This window comes from Vipera berus (genome assembly GCF_964194415.1).
Source record: "Vipera berus genome assembly, chromosome: 3".
NCBI classification, from domain to species: Eukaryota; Metazoa; Chordata; class Lepidosauria; order Squamata; family Viperidae; genus Vipera; species Vipera berus.
Genome location: NC_138204.1, coordinates 153,208,953 through 153,227,319, shown reverse-complemented (window position 1 = coordinate 153,227,319; position 18,367 = coordinate 153,208,953). Strand labels below are relative to the sequence as shown.

Below are 18,367 nucleotides of genomic sequence, written 5' to 3'. Positions count from 1 at the left end.
AAAAGTAATACAACATTTCAATGCAATTTGGACATATAAAGTGCACATTCAGTTTAATGCAGCACTATGTCAGTGCCATCCAAATTTTCCCATCTCATTTAAAAAATAATCAGTATTTATTACAAAAGAGAATAATAAACCATTCAAAGTTAAGTCTGCAGGAACCAAACAATTCATCCGTAGAGCACTGACAAGTTTCCTATAGCAGCTCCATGGATCTTTTTTTTTTAAAAAATGAGCTTATGAACATGTATCAATGAAATCTAACTATTTATGTAGCTACTGGTCCCAAGCAGGTCTGAATGAATCTATTATGTATATTAATATTTATTGTTATAATTTGGCTTTGTTACACTGTCATAAAATCTATAAGGATTCCATTTTTCTGCCAAATCAAGAGTCTCTGAAGACTGTGTACATTATAGTTTGGCAGGAATGATTACTGCCCATCAATTTGTGCTTAACCACAGGCTACAAATTGTAAATCTGTTCTTAAATAAGCCTAGTCCTATTGATGAATAGGATATTAGAAATGAATATATATCCACCAGGAAACCTGTATTTCTGACAATAGCTGAAGAACAACTACTGGTATGAAAACCGGATTTTTACCCAATTAATTAAAAAACAAAGTATTAGAAAAAGAGTAATATTTAAAATTTGGCACAAATATTTTAAGATTCCGTCATTTTATAACCCTCCACATGTGAGAAAAAATTAGTAGAGATGCTGCCCTATTTGTTCCAAAAATATTCATAAAGTCTTCCAAATTCTTCCAAAGGTCAACAGCAAATAGGATTTGTTTCCACATTAGGACCAAGATAGACAATACTAACATTTGCAATCACAATGTAATTATGAAGAACTGTTTTATATCTACTGACATAATTTCAAGTACAGACATCGCTACACGTAAACCTGATCACAGTTATTTTAGGAAAAGAGGGGAAAAAAAATCCAAGTTAGCTTGCTAAGGAAAGCCAACGAAAGGCCAAAACTATAGTTCTAGTTTGGCTACTGTGCTAGCAACAGCTATTGTAAGCCTCCCAAACAAACATATTTTATTTCTAAGTACTCATCAATGCCGTATTTAGATCCTTCTCTTCCTAGCCCTGATTGTTTGACCCCACCAAATGGACACTCCACGGAAGATATAATCCCTTCATTAACGCCGACCATCCCAACTTCCAGCTTCTCAGCGACTCTCCAAATCTGGCCTGGGTCTTGAGAATAGAAATAGCCTACAAGTGTGAGTAAAGGAACACAAAATAACTATAATGCCCAATGCATTTGAAAGCTTTACTAAACACACACACACACACACACACACACACACACACACACACACAAAAGGCCAAAGAAATCCTCGTGACAACCAGGAAGACTCTAATATGTTCCAAACCCCTGCTGAAGAATAGAAAGACTAAAGTACCATTGCTGTTCTTCCTCTTTTTTCCCCACAAGAAAAAGAAAAGTCCAATTATTTGCAATGTGACGGAATTATAGGTTAGGGCCACTCACTTGGTGACCATTCAATGCTACAGTGGACCCCCTCCCTTCCCAAAAGGTACTTATGACTCAGATGGCCTGTTCTGATGGCCCCCTTCAGATTCTGGGTGCTTGGCAACCGGCCTGCATTTATGGCTGTTTGATGTGTTCCATGGTCACCTGACTGCAATTTATGGCTTTTTTGCCAGAAACCCCTCCCCCCTGCCCCCCCCCAACAGTGGATTTACTTCATGACTGTTGCATTCATTGCAGAAAAGTTTGGAAAATCAGGTGCAGTCATGTGATGACCTGGCATTACTTATGACTGTAATTCTAGGCTCAATTATGGTAGTAAGTCAAAGGAAAAGGTTAACAACTCTCTGTGGATTTTACTCTGCTAGTCCTTGACAACTATAAGGGGTGGTGCTCATCACCATTTCAAGGCCATTGAGCCAGCGCTGTCTGAAGACATTTCCATGGTCATGTGGCCAGCATGACATCACAGAGTGCTGTTACCTTCCCACCGAAGTGGTACCTATTTATCTACTTGCACTTGCACACTTTTGAACTGCTAGGTTGGTAGGAACTAGGGTGGGAGCCCACCCTGTCATGTGGTGCTCAGGTTTAGAACCTGAACTGCTGGCTTTCCAGCCGACAAGCCCAGCGTCTTAACCACTGAGCCACTGCACTGCACTGCCAGGTAGTAAGTCAAGGACTACCTTTATTTCACACCAGCTCTACTAGTACTCTGTATTTTTGTCATGTTTGGGAATTCAGTTAGCTCCAACCTCAGAGATGCTAGTCAAAGTATGTATGTGTATGTATCATCTTGACTTCCTTGAGCATATCAATTTTTTCTATCCTATTAACTATTTAAAAGCACCTACCTGCTAAACCCACATTGGCTGAATTTGCAATGGCGAGTGCTTCCTCCTCTGTATCAAATCTGCAAAAGTGGAAATATGATATCACTGGGGTGAAAAAATAATTTGTCCTAAAGAAGCACATTATGATATTCTTATACCCTTGCATAATAGAAACTTCCACAATTCCCTGTAAGATAATTTGGAAAAGCATACATTTAGATGAACTTGTTCATTTTGGAAAAGATCTGAAAATCTTGAAAGATCTCTGGCTAGGGGGAAATATCTAGGCCTACCCAAGAACGTACACAGAGATAACTTCGTCTCATATTCATTTAAAGATAGCTAAATAAATGACAGCTCTGGTGTGGTACATTTGTATGCAGAGTTCCTCTATGAAAGGATAGCAACAGATGTTATATATGTACCATGCATAACACATGAACATCTTCAGAAAATTATCCCAGCAACATTCATGGATGCAAGATGCTTTTCTTTCCCTTTCATCTGGTTACAAAATTTGAAAAATGGAACGAGCAGCAAAACCTTACTTCATAGGCAAACATTTCCAACCTTTCCTGACAAAATCATTATGTTTTCTCTAGAATCTTTAATTCCAGAATGGTTGGGAAGGATAATAGAATAACAGAAGGATTGCAGGGGGCAGAATGTGTGTGTGACAGGGAAAAGAACAGTATGTCAACAAGTGATTGAAAAAAATATCTATCTCAGAAATACACAGATCCATACACACACAAAATGGGCTAATAACAACCCAGTTTCCCTTCCAGTATGTTTTGTGGCAAAATAGTATGTGTACTGTTTCACTGATTTTATTGCAAAATCTTTTATTCTTGTTAGCTGCCCAGACTCTTTAAGAGTCATGCAGAATACAAGTCTAATAACATATTGTTATTCATAGAGGAAGATTTCTGACAGCAATTTAATGATCCGAGATGATTACATAGTTATCTGTTTAAATGCTTAATGACTTACTTGATAACTGGAGCCAAAGGCCCAAAAGTCTCCTCTTGCGTACATAACATACTTGTTGACACATTGCAAAGCAGAGTTGGCTCAAAGAAATTTTTCCCATAACTGTGCCTTTTTCCTCCAGTAATTATGCATGCTCCTTGGGACACTGCGTCATCTATGTGACTTTCAACCTAAGAACACATCAAACTTAGGACAAACTCTTAATCCAAAGTAAAATGTAGTAAATGTTATTGTACAACAGCAAATAATAAACATGACTTTGGTATGCATTTTAACCATTTTTCTTTGATAAATAATTCTTACTTTTTCTACTGCTCTTTCATTAATTAATGGCCCTTGGGTAGTCCCTTCATCAAATCCATTGCCAATACATAGTTCCCTCTGAATGGCTTGGGCAAACTTCTTGACAAATTCATCATGGATCCCTTTCTGCACCAAGAAGCGGTTTGCACATACACAGGTCTGGAAGGTAAGCAGGATGGGGTCTCTGTGAACAACAGCTGAAATATCTAGAAATTAGAATTATACAACTCTTCCCCATTCAGCCTTAGTGTATCTCTTATTTTGTTCATCTTTCATCCAAAATATGGAAGCCATTTAATTATTATGGGTTGTTAGCATAAGCGACTTGGGAATTAGAAGCCTACAGATAGCAATTTACATGTTTTCATAAAGTTTCTATGTAATTCTTTCATCTGCTTATTCAAAAGATGCTATTTCAGCATATCATTCTTATATTTTAGCTTCAACAGCAGTACAGATCAGCCTTTCCCAACCGGGATTCTGCCAAATATGTCAAAATGGCAAAAACGGCAGCCCCATATATAGGTGATTAAGATCTTCCAATGTCTTAATAGTCTGGGACAATTTTTCTCACAAAGCTCTCAATAATTTTTGCCCTAACAATTCTAAGCTGTAACCTCCAAAGAAGATGCAGATAAGAGGAACATTATCAAAATTTGATGCAACAAAATGTATTATTTTCAATAAACAAAGAAACAAAAGGATTTTTCAGTTTTTAAATGTTATTTAAAATATAAGATCCCCTCACAAACTACTGGGCATATACTGCCCATTTCTCCACATCTTCTTCATCACACTGGAAAAGATATGACAATATTCTTATAGGAGTTAAAATGCTCCCGTAATAATTTAAGCAAAGGCCCATATAATAAAGCTGAGTACAACTTCAATAGCTGGGTTCACATGAAATGCAAAGTAAAAACCTAACAAACCATACTATTTATTTAATTTATATTTTATTATATCCCCACCCATCTCATTGGAGGCAATTCTGGGTGCTTACAATAAAACTAGTACTCATTAAAATAATAAACAATAAATAAAAACAATATTAAAAAGGTAAAGGTAAAGGTTCCCATGCACATGTGTGCTAGTCGCGTCCGACTCTAGGGGCTGGTGCTCATCTCCATTTCAAAGCCAAAAAGCCAGCGTTTGTCCGAGGACGTCTCCGTGGTCATGTGGCCATCATAACTAGACGCAAAAGGCGCACAGAACGCTGTTACCTTCCCACTGTAGTGGTCCCTATTTTTCTACTTGCATTTTTATGTGCTTTTGAACTGCTAGGTTCGAAAATAACATTAGATACTGTTAAAAGATGAGGAGAAGGGCACACAAAACACATGGGGAGAGGTGGTGTCTTTCTTAATCTGGCAGAACCAGATCTTTAGGCTGTTACGGTAGATCAGGAGGGTTGGAGCCAACATCAGTCCATTGGCCAAGATATTACAAAGGACAGGAGTGATGGCAGAGATTACTCTTCTCCTGACCCTGCCGGCTGGAATGCTCTGGCTGACAGAGTCTGCCACATGCCTCCTCTGCCGGCAAGGGTGGAGCAGGCCAATCTCAGTGGGATGAGACGGTCGCTCAAGCAGCCTGGACCCATGCCATGAAGGGCTTTAAAGGTGATTACCAACACCTTGAATTGCCCTTGGAAGCATACCAGCAGCCAATGCAGCTCGTGGAACGGTGGGCCACCCTAGGAAATGCCTGCGCTGCCATCCATATTCTGCACTAATGGTAGCTTCCGAATACTCTTCAAAGGTATACAGGTCTATTATACTTGTGCCGTTAAGATCCTAGCGAAAAAGTTTTACTCGTTGCCATTAAGTGAATTGCATGTAAATTTAAATAATAATAAATATTACTGATCCTATTTTCCTCAAATGTAAGAAGCAATCAAAACAAGGTTTTATGTAGCTCCATGCTTAGCGGTCCTGGCAAATAGATGGGGAAGTAATGGAGGTAGTGACAGATTTTATTTTCTTGGGCTCCAAGATCACTGCAGATGGGGACTGTAGCCAAGAAATTAAAAGACGCTTGTTCCTCGGGAGGAAAGCCATGGCAAATCTAGACAGCACACTAAAAAGCAGAGACATCACCCTGTCAACAAAAGTGCGTATAGTCAAGGCTATGGTCTTCCCAGTTGCAATGTATGGCAGTGAAAGTTGGACCATAAGAAAGGCTGAGCGCCAAAGAATTGAAGCCTTTGAACTATGGTGCTGGAGGAGACTCCTGATCACACCGGTCAGTGCTAGAGGAGATCAACCCTGACTGCTCTTTAGAAGGCCAGATCCTGAAGTTGAAACTCAAATACTTTGGCCACCTAATGAGAAGGAAGGACTCACTGGAGAAGAGCCTAATGCTGGGAAAGATTGAGGGCAGTAGAAGAAGGGGACGACAGAGAATGAGGTGGCTGGATGGAGTCACTGAAGCAGTAGGTGTGAGCTTAAATGGACTCCAGAAGATGGTAGAGGACAGGAAGGCCTGGAGGAATGTTGTCCATAGGGTCACGATGGGTCGGACACGACTTCACAGCTAACAACAACAACAACATGCTTAGCGGGGGTGGGGGTGAAAGGTTCATAAGATTAAACAAAATAAGACAAGCTCACCTGCCCTGAATTTCTGTATTTAGAAATTAAAGCTCCAGCAACTGCTTTATCTACGTCAGCACTGTCAAAGACGATGAAAGGAGCATGTCCTCCAAGCTCCATGGAAACCCGCTTGACCGTGCCAGCAGCATGGCGTAGCAATACCTGTAAGTATAACAGCAGGCATGAAAAGCTAATTACTCTAAGAAGAATATTTTCCTAAAGCCAATGTTAAACTACCAGTTTCTTAAATAAATATCCATTTAAACCTTGGATAGACCAGTGTTAATTTTCACTTATAGCTCATCTGCTGTGCTTGTGTGTACTTGGATCCCTTAATCTGCCCCAGTCCTGTTTGATGAGAAAGACATGCTGAGTTTGTAGCTCACAGGATCCTGAACCAGTGAAAATTGAAACTACTCAGGGTGGGGAAAGTGGTCTGAATCAAGACTTTTCAAACAGCTACATGAAACCTTAGGGTTCTGCAAGAGCTCAATGGGTTCTATGAGAGACCAAAAAAAGAGTTCACTAATGTTCTACCACTAAAGCTTTGCCTCTTGATCAAGGAAGTTCTACTTGTTTTTAATAATAACTTTTCATCCGGATTAAACATTTTTGAAAACCCCAGTTTAAGTCAATCAGCAGGGATTATGCTTCTTAAAGGCTGAATTTCAAGAAATGGGTTTAAATGCATGCATTCCGAAAACTTTTAAGGCAAATACTCAAAGCCACAAATTAGTTAGGTGTATTTTTGCTTTCTGCTCACGCTGTGTCAGCGCATGCATGCGTATGCTGGGAAACAAAAGGCAGGGGAGCATATGCTATACTCTAATCCAATGTTTCTCAACCTCAGCAACTTTTAAGATATGTAAATGTCAACTCCCACAATTCTCCATTCAGCATTCTGGGAGTTGAAGTTCACAGTTTAAAGTTTCTGAGGTTGAAAAATACTGATCTAGATTACGTGACCTAGAAGGAGGGGCTCAGAATTCCAAGCTGCTGCCCAACTGCATTGTGGGAACTTTTTCTAGGAAGATTACCCTGCAGTCTCCATTGGATCTGAATAATTTTTGAACTTAATACATTTTTTCCTGGTTTCTCCACTCTCTCCTCCAATCAAATTTGATCTTAGTCTTTTAGTTTTAGGAAAGTTATCCTGTTAATGGACAGCGTCCTGCCCTTGTGACATTAAAGGATACATTTAGTCTATTTAAACATACATAACTTTCATTTACATATTTTTCCAACTTTCTGTTGGGTTGAAAGGAAGAAAAACAAGACAAGAATAAATTTCCTACTTCAGTAGGAAATCTTAATTAGACTCAATATGACTAATAACATTTGCATAAATTACATTTTTCTGAGACAAGACTTCAAGTGTCATAAAAGTCTTGATATTAATATACCAAAATTTAAAATTATTCCCTTAGTGCTTTTCCTCCCAAATGAGTAATGCTTTCATATGTGAAAAAAAGCTTGATGGCCTAGAGCAGGTTTCCATGATTTGATATTTTTCATATCCGTGGAATGCCAAATCTCTAGCCAACATTACCCATGGCTTTGAAGTCTGCAAGAGGGGGCAGGCAAAGGAAATGGGCATTGTGACCGTGCAATAAAATGTCCACTTTTTATGTTCTTGTGAGCAGACTTCAGACTCAACTATGAAGAGTATGTGCTGTGACGTCACAATGTATGCTTTGTCATTTGGGCTTCATCATGGCTACCTGTGAATATCTATGCTGCACTATAGTCAAGGATGTTGAAAGAGGTCCATTGCATCTGGAGATCAGCAAGCTGGGAACAGGTGGGCCAGGGCATGTAAGAAAGGATGGCAATGCTTGAAGAATGAACAGATTCTACAAACCTTCCCAAGACAGCTGAACTATGGAAATTGTTAACATTTATTTAAAAATTGTTAACAGTGTTTCAAAAATACTTTAGTTACAACTTTGTGAAGATTTTAAAATCTAGAGCAGGGGTCCTCAAACCTGGCCACTTTAAGACTTGTGGACTTCAACTCCCAGAATTCCCCACCCACCATGAGCTGAAGTCCACAAGTCTTAAAGTGGCCAAGTTTGAGGACCCCTGACCTAGAGTATAAAATTTTAAACCCATGAATATGCATACCTTTCCTGTAGCTGTTGAGCCAGTAAATGAGATTTTGGCTACCAAGGGATGAGTACAAAGCACCTCTCCAACAGCTGCTGCCTGTTGTCTGGAACATGGAACAACATTATATACTCCGGCAGGAATTCCAGCTTGATTTGCAAGCTGCAGTGAGAAATAATTGGTGGGAGAGTCATGGATCTGGATACTTGCATTAAAAACATGTATCCTGTATTAAAATATTGTCACAGCAGCATCCAACAGTTCTTATTTAAGAATTTTATGGTAAAAAAATTATCTCTGGCATATCATATTATTGCTTTTTCTTATTGTATTTGTATTGAGCTTTTATCATTATAAGCAACCTAGAGTGATTGAGAGCAAGTTAGGCAGCCATATAAAATTTTCATAAATAAATAAATAAATAGCAGTACAAAAATCTTACCTCGGCAAGCGCTAAGGCAGATAAAGGTGTGTCTTCAGCTGGCTTCACTACTACTGTACAGCCAGCTGCCAAAGCAGCACCTACTTTTCGGGTAATCATAGCGCTTGGAAAATTCCACTATAGCAAAAAGATACACGGAAGTTTAATATCAACAGAATTGGGGGCACACTGAAATAGCTGGCAAGTCCTAAAATTTCTAGCCAAAATACCAAGAAAAAGATAATAAACTTAATCCTCCTTCTACTATTGGGAGTAACAATATTCTGGAAATCATTGGCTATCTTGCCCTGCATAGTAGCTCCCGCTTTTTACTGTAATTAATGACATGTGAAAGCAGATTCCAAATATCTCCAAATAGACCTGTTTGAAAAAATCAAGAGATTTCGGGTCTGGCATGTTATGTGATTTAAAGGAGGCCAAAAAGAATCTGACTCTGAACACTCTTTAAGTTTTGATAACATGACCATGGGGATGCTGCAAAGTGATAAGTCACTTTTTTCAGGGCTGCTGCAACTTTGAACATTCACTAAATGAATGCTTTTAAGTCCAGGGCTATCCGTATTTAGATTTATATGAGAAATACAAAGCTCTGAATTGAATAGAAATCAGTGCAAGCTGAATCAGGCTTTACTTGAATTCATTGATTCATATCTCCCGATTGCACATCCTATTATTTGAACCCTGAACAGCTGGAATGAGATAATCTGAGAGTTGCCAGAGATTCTAAGTTTTAATGGTCAGTCTACATTCTCTCTGCCACTCAAAGTTTGTTTACAAAGTAACAAAACTAGAGTCTTTTCTGTGAAAGCACCTTGTTTCTGGAATCCCTTCCTCTCTTTAAGTGGATCCCCAATTTGATTTCAACAAAGCAGCCAACTCACAGGTGTAATGATGGCTGCAACTCCCACAGGCTGCTTCAAAACAAAGACTCTCCTGTTCTTTGCTGAAGGTGGAATAATATCACCATAAATACGCCGGGCTTCTTCAGCAAACCATTCCAAGAAAGAAGCTGAATACAAGATTTCCCCTTCGGCTTCCTTCAGTGGTTTTCCCTGTGATACATTCAGAACAAATAAATGAACACAGTCAAACATCTATTCTTAAAAAAAAATTATTAATACTTTTCATTACATTGTGCCTTCATTTAAAAATGTTTATTTTTACTGTTGTCCTCCATATCTGGTACATATTTTAAATAGAGGGTTCTCCCCCTCCCCTTTTTTTCTGTATATTGGAGTAGTTGCTTGTCCATTATAAATAACAAGATATTGATGCAAGTATATAGAGCAAGTATGAAGGCTTATATGAAGTAGTTTTTTTTTAATTTTTAAATAAATAAATAATAGGGAATGCAAAATGGACATTCTTTTGCTTTACTATTACCTTATTAACTTTTCTAACCTCAAAACTAATAAACAAGCACATCTGTACCCAATTTCACCTCATATAAGGAAACCATCTCAAGACCTGTGATTCTACACTTTTGTCAGACTTATTTCATTTTTTTCCATTTAATCTTTAATTTGTAAACATGCAAAATATAAACAAAATGCCAAGATTAAAAAGTTGAACAAAAAAGGCTTTAAATCTAAAATATATGATAGAAATGAGAAAAAGAGTATAACAAAAAATTGCAGGGCAAAAAATATACCATTTGCCAAGATACACAAATTAGAAACTTTGATCTTTGTACCATGGGTTCCAAAGACAAGTTCGCATATTGAGCAATCAACAATTTGCTGAGTGAAAATTCAATCAATGAACTTCAAATGGCCGCATTGATACAAAACACTAACCCGAAAACTATGATTTATAATTTGGGATGACTGGATTTATACTTTATTTATCATACAAGACCCGAAGCAATCAAATCACATTATAGCTATACAGTATGCAATGAAAGATCCTAGCCTAGCCCATGGAGTCTTTGTATTCTTTGAACTTGGCTGTTTTTGCTTGTAGATCAGACATGTCAAACACAAGGCTCGGGGGCCGGATGCGGCCCACAAAGTGGTTTCATGTGGCCCGCGAAGCCATCCTGGAAACAGTGAGGGAACGGCCCCCACTGCCTTGGCCCTGGCCCAGAGACCCTCCTTCTGCCAGAGACCCTCAGATCTGTCCCACTCCTGCCCAGGCCCCCATAGGCAGCCTTGATGCGAACGATGTAGAGCTGGCCACACCCACCCAGTAGGCCATACGCACTCTAGCTACGCCCACCCAGTAGGCCACGCCCACCCTGGCCATACCCACCCGGCTCCGAGGGCAACCGCAATGCTGATGCGGCCCTCAATGAAATTGAGTTTGACACCCCTGTTGTAGATGTTTCACTAATGACTAGCCAGGTAATTAAATGTCGGTAAGTAAACCACCAAGCTCAGGGAGGCATAAAGGACTCCACTATTTAGCTTGAGCTACATATATTTTCTTTTATTAGAACCTAGCCCAATTCTTCTCTGTAAGCATCTTGTCTCTTAGGCCGTTTCCGTCTGGCTTAAATAAGTGTTTATTTGCCTGAATAAAAAGGAGGGAAAAAACACCCCTGCATGACATGGTTTGCAAGGAAGAACCTTCTAGTAGGGGAAGGATTAAGCAAGGCATGCCATTTCTGTGTTGTAAAAATCTGGATGATCACCAGATGGCAGCAAAATGACCACATTTTCACCACATTTTTTAGCCAGATCTTTAATTCTTATGTTTTACTGAATTTTTGTATAAAAGCAGCAAACTCACTTCTTAAACCCACAATGTAATAAAGTTCCATGCAGGAGGCATTAACATTTCACCAACACTATATAGATAATCTATCTCAGCTATTAATTTGGAAACATTATATGAAGGTGACACAAAGTAATTACTAGAAGGATATATAGAAATGCATTTTCCATTCCTTTCTTTTAGTAGGAGTCACTTCTTTTTCTTACATAGGAAAAATCTGAGGGCTTACTTGCAAATTCTGATGGCTGCATTCCCAAGTGATTTCCAGTTTTGATGATTTCATGATGGTTACCTCATTGGATAGTTCTGTGTGACAGATTACCCACAAAGGTAAGTGATTATTGCTACCTGCACTTAGGAAACTAAACTTTAAATAGCTTCTGGTCCAAAAGGTTTTAGCTACTTATTACCATTTCTAATAGTCTACACAGAGTTTTGAATGTTTTTATCAGTTGCATATCCTATAACTTTCTTCAAGCCCTTATCCCTATTCAAACTGAAATTATTTTTTAAAATCTTAGTTAACCTAAACAACTGTACGGGTGGCCCCTTTTTATCTGTGGTTTCATGTATTTGTAGTTTTGACCTTTTTTCCTGTTCTGTTATTTTATTTGCTACTTTTTTTTAAGGCTTAGGTCATCTGATTGCCAATAGTTAGAGCTCTCCTTTTACCAGATTGCTGGAAAAAAATCACAGCTGGAAAACTCTGGTTGGAGACAAAAGAGTGGGATTATTTGTACATTTTCCATGGACTGTTATTTTATATTTTACAAGGATTGTGTCAGACCCCAGACCACACTTTAGGAAATGCTAATCTAGAGAGCAGTTTCAGCCCTGCTGGCTCCCAACATGCCACTGTCAGCTCACTCAGCAAACAGATAATATAAGTAACAGCTATTCCCATTACCTCCCAGTTGCCCCATTTAGGGTTTCCTGGCTACAAGGCCCAGGAGGGTTTTTGCATATATTATTCAGGCTACACTGCCGTTCCTATTTTCTCCTCCACCTATTCAAACAATATATACTGGAGGTGGCTGCTGGATTGATGGCAGACTCCACTCTCCCTGCCCCACCCCCCCTCTGCTCTCCATTCCTCCATCTTTTTATTTTATGTTCTATTATTTTACTTCTGTACTGTTTACACTCTTTTTCTTTTTCTTCCTTATTATTGTAAACTGCCTAGAATGGCCCCCTGGCAAGATAGGCAGCAAATAAATTTAACCTAAGAAATAAGTATAAAAGAAATGTTAACTTGGCCCTCTATTTCTCTTGTAGCATCCATTTCTTTCTTAAGCCCTCGGTATTGAATCGCTCAGCTAACAAAATTTGATTCAAAACATTCCATAATGTTAGAAGATTAGCTGCTCAGAAGCAATAGGCTTCACTTTTAACACTGCCCTTAATTCCATTTTGATGAGACACTTGTGCGGCAGGCTGAGGCAAAGAGGCAGTCCCGGAAGGACTGCCACTCTCACATTGGCCTTTTTAGCCACACCAGATGCTGCTTTAGGACCTCTTTCCAGAGCATGATACCATATTCTCTCGAGACTGAAGGATGCCAATGAATGAATGAATGGTACAGAACAATAACATGGGCTGGAATCACACAAGACTAAGTAAGATTCAATGTGTTTGGCAAGCACTGCCATTACCTTAGTAATGTGCTATGCTATAATGTGGTAATGTATTGTGTGAATATAGCTGCTATATTTTATGAACCAGGATATATAATTTAGAATACGGGGCAAACACAAGCAAGGAAGAACATTTGAATTCCATCTATTGGTTGCTTCGATCTCTTTTCTTCTTTGTATACTTACATTTTCTGCTGTAATGATCCTTGCAAGCTCATCTTTATTCTCTATCATCAAATCATACCATTTACGAAGCAAAACCGCTCTATCCTGAATAAAAAATAAAACTGTACTGTAGAAGGATCTTTGTAAAATTTTAAAAAAGCAAATTTCTCTAAATATAATTGTAACTTATAGAGTCTTACTTTATTCAACTATGATCACTCCAAATCTATCAAGTAGATCAAAGTTCAATCTAATATTATTCCTAAAACTAAAAGATGATTTTAATACATCAGCCCCATAGTCAAGCATTTTCAGTAGCTATGTTTTATACTATCCCACCTGTATTTAATTTAAGCAAAGTTTACTCAGTTAATTTAAAGTCTGAATTTTTATGACTCACTGACTGGGCTGAGTTTGCATTATAAGCAATTTGTAATTAAAAAGTCATTGACTAGTTTATAGTACAGTAGATTTACTGTACTGTACAAACACAGGCCAAGTGAGGTCCGAAAAAATTCAAGAGGTGGAAATATACTTTTTGTAAAAAAAACAGACAAAATAATTAACATTTAAAAAACATCCAAGAGTATTCCAAGATATTCAGAGGAAAATGCTATTCAGAAGTAAGTCTGACTTAGTAAAGAATTCACTCTTGTTTTAGGCTCCAGAATGTAAAAAAAAATGCCAAAAAATGTCTACAGGAAGTTCAAATCATGAAAGTGTTCACACTGCAAACCCTGTCCCTTTTTTACAAATGTGGTCATACGTATATGAAACAAGCAAGTTTGTGGAACAACAGTCCAACATTGCTGATGAAAGACTTTGATCCTGCAGGTACTCCTGGAGAGTAAATGGCTTTTTATTTAGAGACTGGATAAAACGCAATTTGAAACTATATAAACATATGAATTCATGATTTAGAAATAAGAATTCATTAAAGGTGAAAACTAGGGAAATATCTTGTATTCTTCTAATGGGCCTCTGCAGGCTATCATCACGCTATTTACATACTGGAAATACATAAATATTACACGTGTTCCTTTTATCTTGTACAAAGTACATGTGCCAATTTAGTTAACAAGTAAGCCAAGAAACTGCCATCACAGCAATTTCATTCACTGACTCTGCAAACTGGATTTTATTCTACTGGTGAGTACTGCATATCTGATTTTTTAAATCCATAATCCAACCACAAGACCACACCAGTTTACCTAAAGTTATGGGTGCTCCATCAGCGGAGGCTTTTAAGAAGAGACTCAACAGCCATTTGTCTGCTATAGGGTTTCCTGCTTGAGCAGGCGGGTTGGACTAGAAGATCTCCAAGGTCCCCTTCCAACTTTGTTATTCTGTTATTTTCTGAATACAACTAGCACAATTTGGGGGGGGAAAAATAACTCCAGATACCAGATATTATTAAGACTGAATACATGGGTGTCTGCAGGGCCGATGGGGAGAAATGACAACACACGCTTTGACATCTGCATATACATCTGGATGTTTTCCACCAGATGTTCTGACATAAAGCATAACAGCGGCATTGGTGTACAGCAGGGGTCTTCAAACTCGGCCCTTTTATGACTTGTGGACTTCAACTCCCAGAATTCCTCAGCCAGGCATGCTGGCTGAGGAATTCTGGGAGTTGAAGTCCACAAGTCATAAAAGGGCCGAGTTTGAAGACCCCTGCTGTACAGTAATGAATTCATGACTGCGCCCGTTACTTTGGCGAACCTGTGGTTTGCTCTAGAGAGGCTGCAGATAAAAGACACTTATTAAGGAAGCGAACGCTTTATGCTGAATTTGAATCAACCTGCGAAGAGCTATTCGGGAAGAGCAGGTAGCGCGCGGCTAATCAGAAGCTAGCAGCACTCTGCACATGTGCAGAAACCCGACTGACTGAAACCTATCCCCGGGTTTTCGGATCGCTCGCTTCCTGGCAAGCATTTCTTTCCGCACCCCGCATCCCCCTGCCTTCCCAATTTGCTTATTGCACCTACACCCCCCACCCCACCCACCCCAGCAGCCTCTCCCTAGCCGGGACGCCGCCGGCCGCCTTCCCTTCGCTCACCTTGGCCGAAGCCGCGCTCCAAGCTGCGCCGGCTTCGTAGGCGGCCTTCACCGCGGCCTCCGCCTCCGCCACGCCGCAGTCGGCTACCCGGAGGAGTTCCGTGCCGGTGGCCGGGTCCCACACGGGGAAAGTGGCTGCCGCCTGGAGCCAGCGGCCTCCCACGAAGCCTCCAGAGCGGGCCAAGGAAGCGGCCCCAGTGGCGAAGCCTGGGCCGGTACTTTTCGGCCGGCTAGGCGACGGGCTGGCCATGGTCGGCCTAGCCTGCGGCAGGAACCGGGGACTAGGGCAGGAGCGGTGGGCTAGCAACCCCCGGAAATGCGGCCACGCAATCCTCGCCGCCATCGTCCTGCCCCGCCTCGGAAGGCGGAGCAGCGCGGGCGGGCGAAAAAGGGCTGGGGAAGCGTCCCTTGAGGAGCACCGCGACCCTTGGAGCTCCTCCGCTGCTTAGCAAGCGGGGGCCGCAAAGGGGCTCGGGCTAGGCTGCCCCAAAGAGGCATGTGCTTTTAGAGAATGCCCTCTTGATCAGGACAATCACTTAAATGCGAGCCAACAGTATGGCAGGAGCCAAAAAAGTGAATTCAATCCTAGATTGAATTAACAGAGGGATAGAATCAAGATCACGTGAAGTATTAGAATAACTTTATAAAGCCTTAATAAAACCACACTTAGAATACTGTGTCCAATTTTGGTCACCATATTATAAAAAAGATGTTGAGACTCTGGAAAGAGTGCAGAGAAGAGTAACAAACATGATTAGGGGGCTGGAGGCTAAAATTAAGGAAGAATGGTTACAGGAATTGGGTTTGTCTAGTGAAAAGAAGGACTAGGGATGACATGACAGCAGTGTTTCAGTATTTGACAGGCTGTCACAAAGAGGGGTCAATATATTTTCCAAAGAACCGGAATGCAAGACAAGAAGCGATGCTTGAAAACTAATCAAGGAGAGAAGCAACCTGGAAAAGAAATTTCCTAACAATAAGAACAATTAATCAGTGGAATGACTTGCCTGCAGAAGTTGTAGGTGCTCCATCACCAGCGCTTTTTAAATGGGCAGCCACTTGTCTGGAATGGCACAGGGTCTCCTGCTTGAGCAGGGGGTTGGATTAGAAGACCCCCAAGGTCCTCTCCAACTCTGTTATTCTGCTATCCTGATTGTAAACCTATATGGTGGGAGCATAAATTATGAGCAATTTAGTCCAGGGAAAACAAACGTGCAGAAATACAGGTGGGAAAGATGATTAGCTTGGCCATTCAAATATAGATATGTAATAGTATAGCTGTCCTTATGCATCAATGAGCTGACTGGTATACATAATGTGATTTTAAAAAAATAACAACAAATAGCATTTTATTTTGCTGTTAAACCTCTTCATAAATTTGCACTTTGAAAACTCTTTCATTTGATTGAGAATGGCCTCTTAAATTCCAGAAATAAAATGTCCCCAAGATGTTTAAATGATTCATCGTTATAAGTTGCCGTTTTCTGTTGCCGTCGGAGAATTGGATCCAGCATTTCTTTCTGACCACTCATTTGCCACATTGGATCACGGAGTTGGATCATGACTATGCAATGAGGAGGGCACTGGACTTCTCTCTGCTGAGTTCTCCCCATCCAAAAGGCATTGGTGTGCAAATCCAGTTTATGATTCAGTGTATTGGGCAATAGATGGCTTAACCTTAGGTACATTGGTATATAAATCCACAAAGAGGAATGATGAATGGGTGAAGCAGTTCTGCCATTCTCCACATTAGTTTAAGTGGTCAGGGAGGAAAAAACTATGGCAGGGTCTGTTATATCTCTTATGCTCTTTTAACATGTATACAAAGGTACTGAATGAGGACATTTCAAGAATTTGGAATTATTTGGTCTCAGGGTATTTAAAGCTATTTCTCTGGGTCAGCACAGACTACTGAAGTGGTATCTAGATTTGGTAATGGTCTGGGTAAGGGCCAATAAACCAAAGTTTCAAATGGTCTTAGTGGCATGGATAATATTAGCCATGGTTATTTTGCAACAAAAATGATCTTACTATGGTCATCCATGCTCTCATCATTGCCACAAAGATGACTTAGAAATTCTGTGTAGATTGTTGACAGTACAATACAATTCATTCAAATATTAAAAGAATTCCAATCAGAAGAACTGCACTGTTACCTTATTTTACTTTTTCACTCATTTTTAAGGTGGTATTTCTTCCATTTCTAGCTCTTTGGAACAACTTTGGAACCAACTTGTCCTGCCAAGCCTTGATTTAAGAACTTCCAAAATGGCATTGTTCCAAATTCCTCCCATGCAGGAAGTGCGATTTTAAAGAAAATAACTTCACTTTGGGAGAACCTCATTTTTGGAACATTTTCTTCCTCAAAAGATTCAGCAAGTAATGCCTACTTTATAGTCTTTTCAGCCTCCAGTTAAAATGAATCTGTATCCAGGCATTTCAATTTATATAATCTCTCACTCTGGCTTTATCATTGTACTTGTCGCTGAAAAGTTTATTGTTCCTTTAAATCATGCTTACTGAATACTTCTTGTACCATTTTTTTTGTTTTTAAAACAAATTATTGTGCTTATGCACTATGTTACCAACGGTTCTGGTATTACATGATGAAAGTTGTAGACATATTTTTAAAAGGCAAAATAAGTGGGCACAGGCAGCTGCTGATAAAAATTATATAAAACTGTCGGTACAAATTCCACCTCACACTTGGCAGAGAAAAGCCGAGGGGTGGGGGTGGGGAAGTGGGGTGGAGTGAGGGACTTCTTGGCTTGGATCCCCTCCTTCAGTATTTTCTAGAATTTTCTAGCATTTTGAAATGAGAAATGATTGCTGTTTAATATGAATTACTGCATTTATTTCAGAATTTCATTAACAGCACTTAGTTTTTATTCCTTATTAATCCATGAATCAAGATAGATATAAGCTGCTATCATGCAGACCTCTTGCTCATGGGCAGTTTACCTCACAGTGAGTAAAATAAGCACTGCATCATTGCAT

At 39.6% G+C, this 18,367-nt stretch overlaps 1 protein-coding gene across 2 annotated transcripts; it reads right to left on the bottom strand.

Annotated features, from left to right (window-relative positions):
• Positions 1 to 1,009: 1,009 nt before the first annotated feature.
• Positions 1,010 to 15,713, bottom strand: ALDH5A1 (aldehyde dehydrogenase 5 family member A1; the record flags this gene model as incomplete). 2 transcript variants are annotated; one of them, XM_081323478.1, is made up of 10 exons in its annotated part: positions 1,010 to 1,241; positions 2,376 to 2,434; positions 3,348 to 3,517; positions 3,651 to 3,809; positions 6,263 to 6,406; positions 8,369 to 8,512; positions 8,793 to 8,909; positions 9,674 to 9,844; positions 13,328 to 13,411; positions 15,372 to 15,713. In XM_081323478.1, 10 exons carry the CDS (start codon positions 15,711 to 15,713, stop codon positions 1,033 to 1,035), a joined length of 1,599 nt encoding a protein of 532 aa, XP_081179604.1. In that variant the 3' UTR covers positions 1,010 to 1,032. The 2 variants fall into 2 exon arrangements, with proteins under 2 accessions (XP_081179604.1, XP_081179605.1); XM_081323479.1 differs by lacking the exon at positions 13,328 to 13,411 and having other exon boundaries at positions 15,372 to 15,693.
• Between the last annotated feature and the right edge of the window lie 2,654 nt (positions 15,714 to 18,367).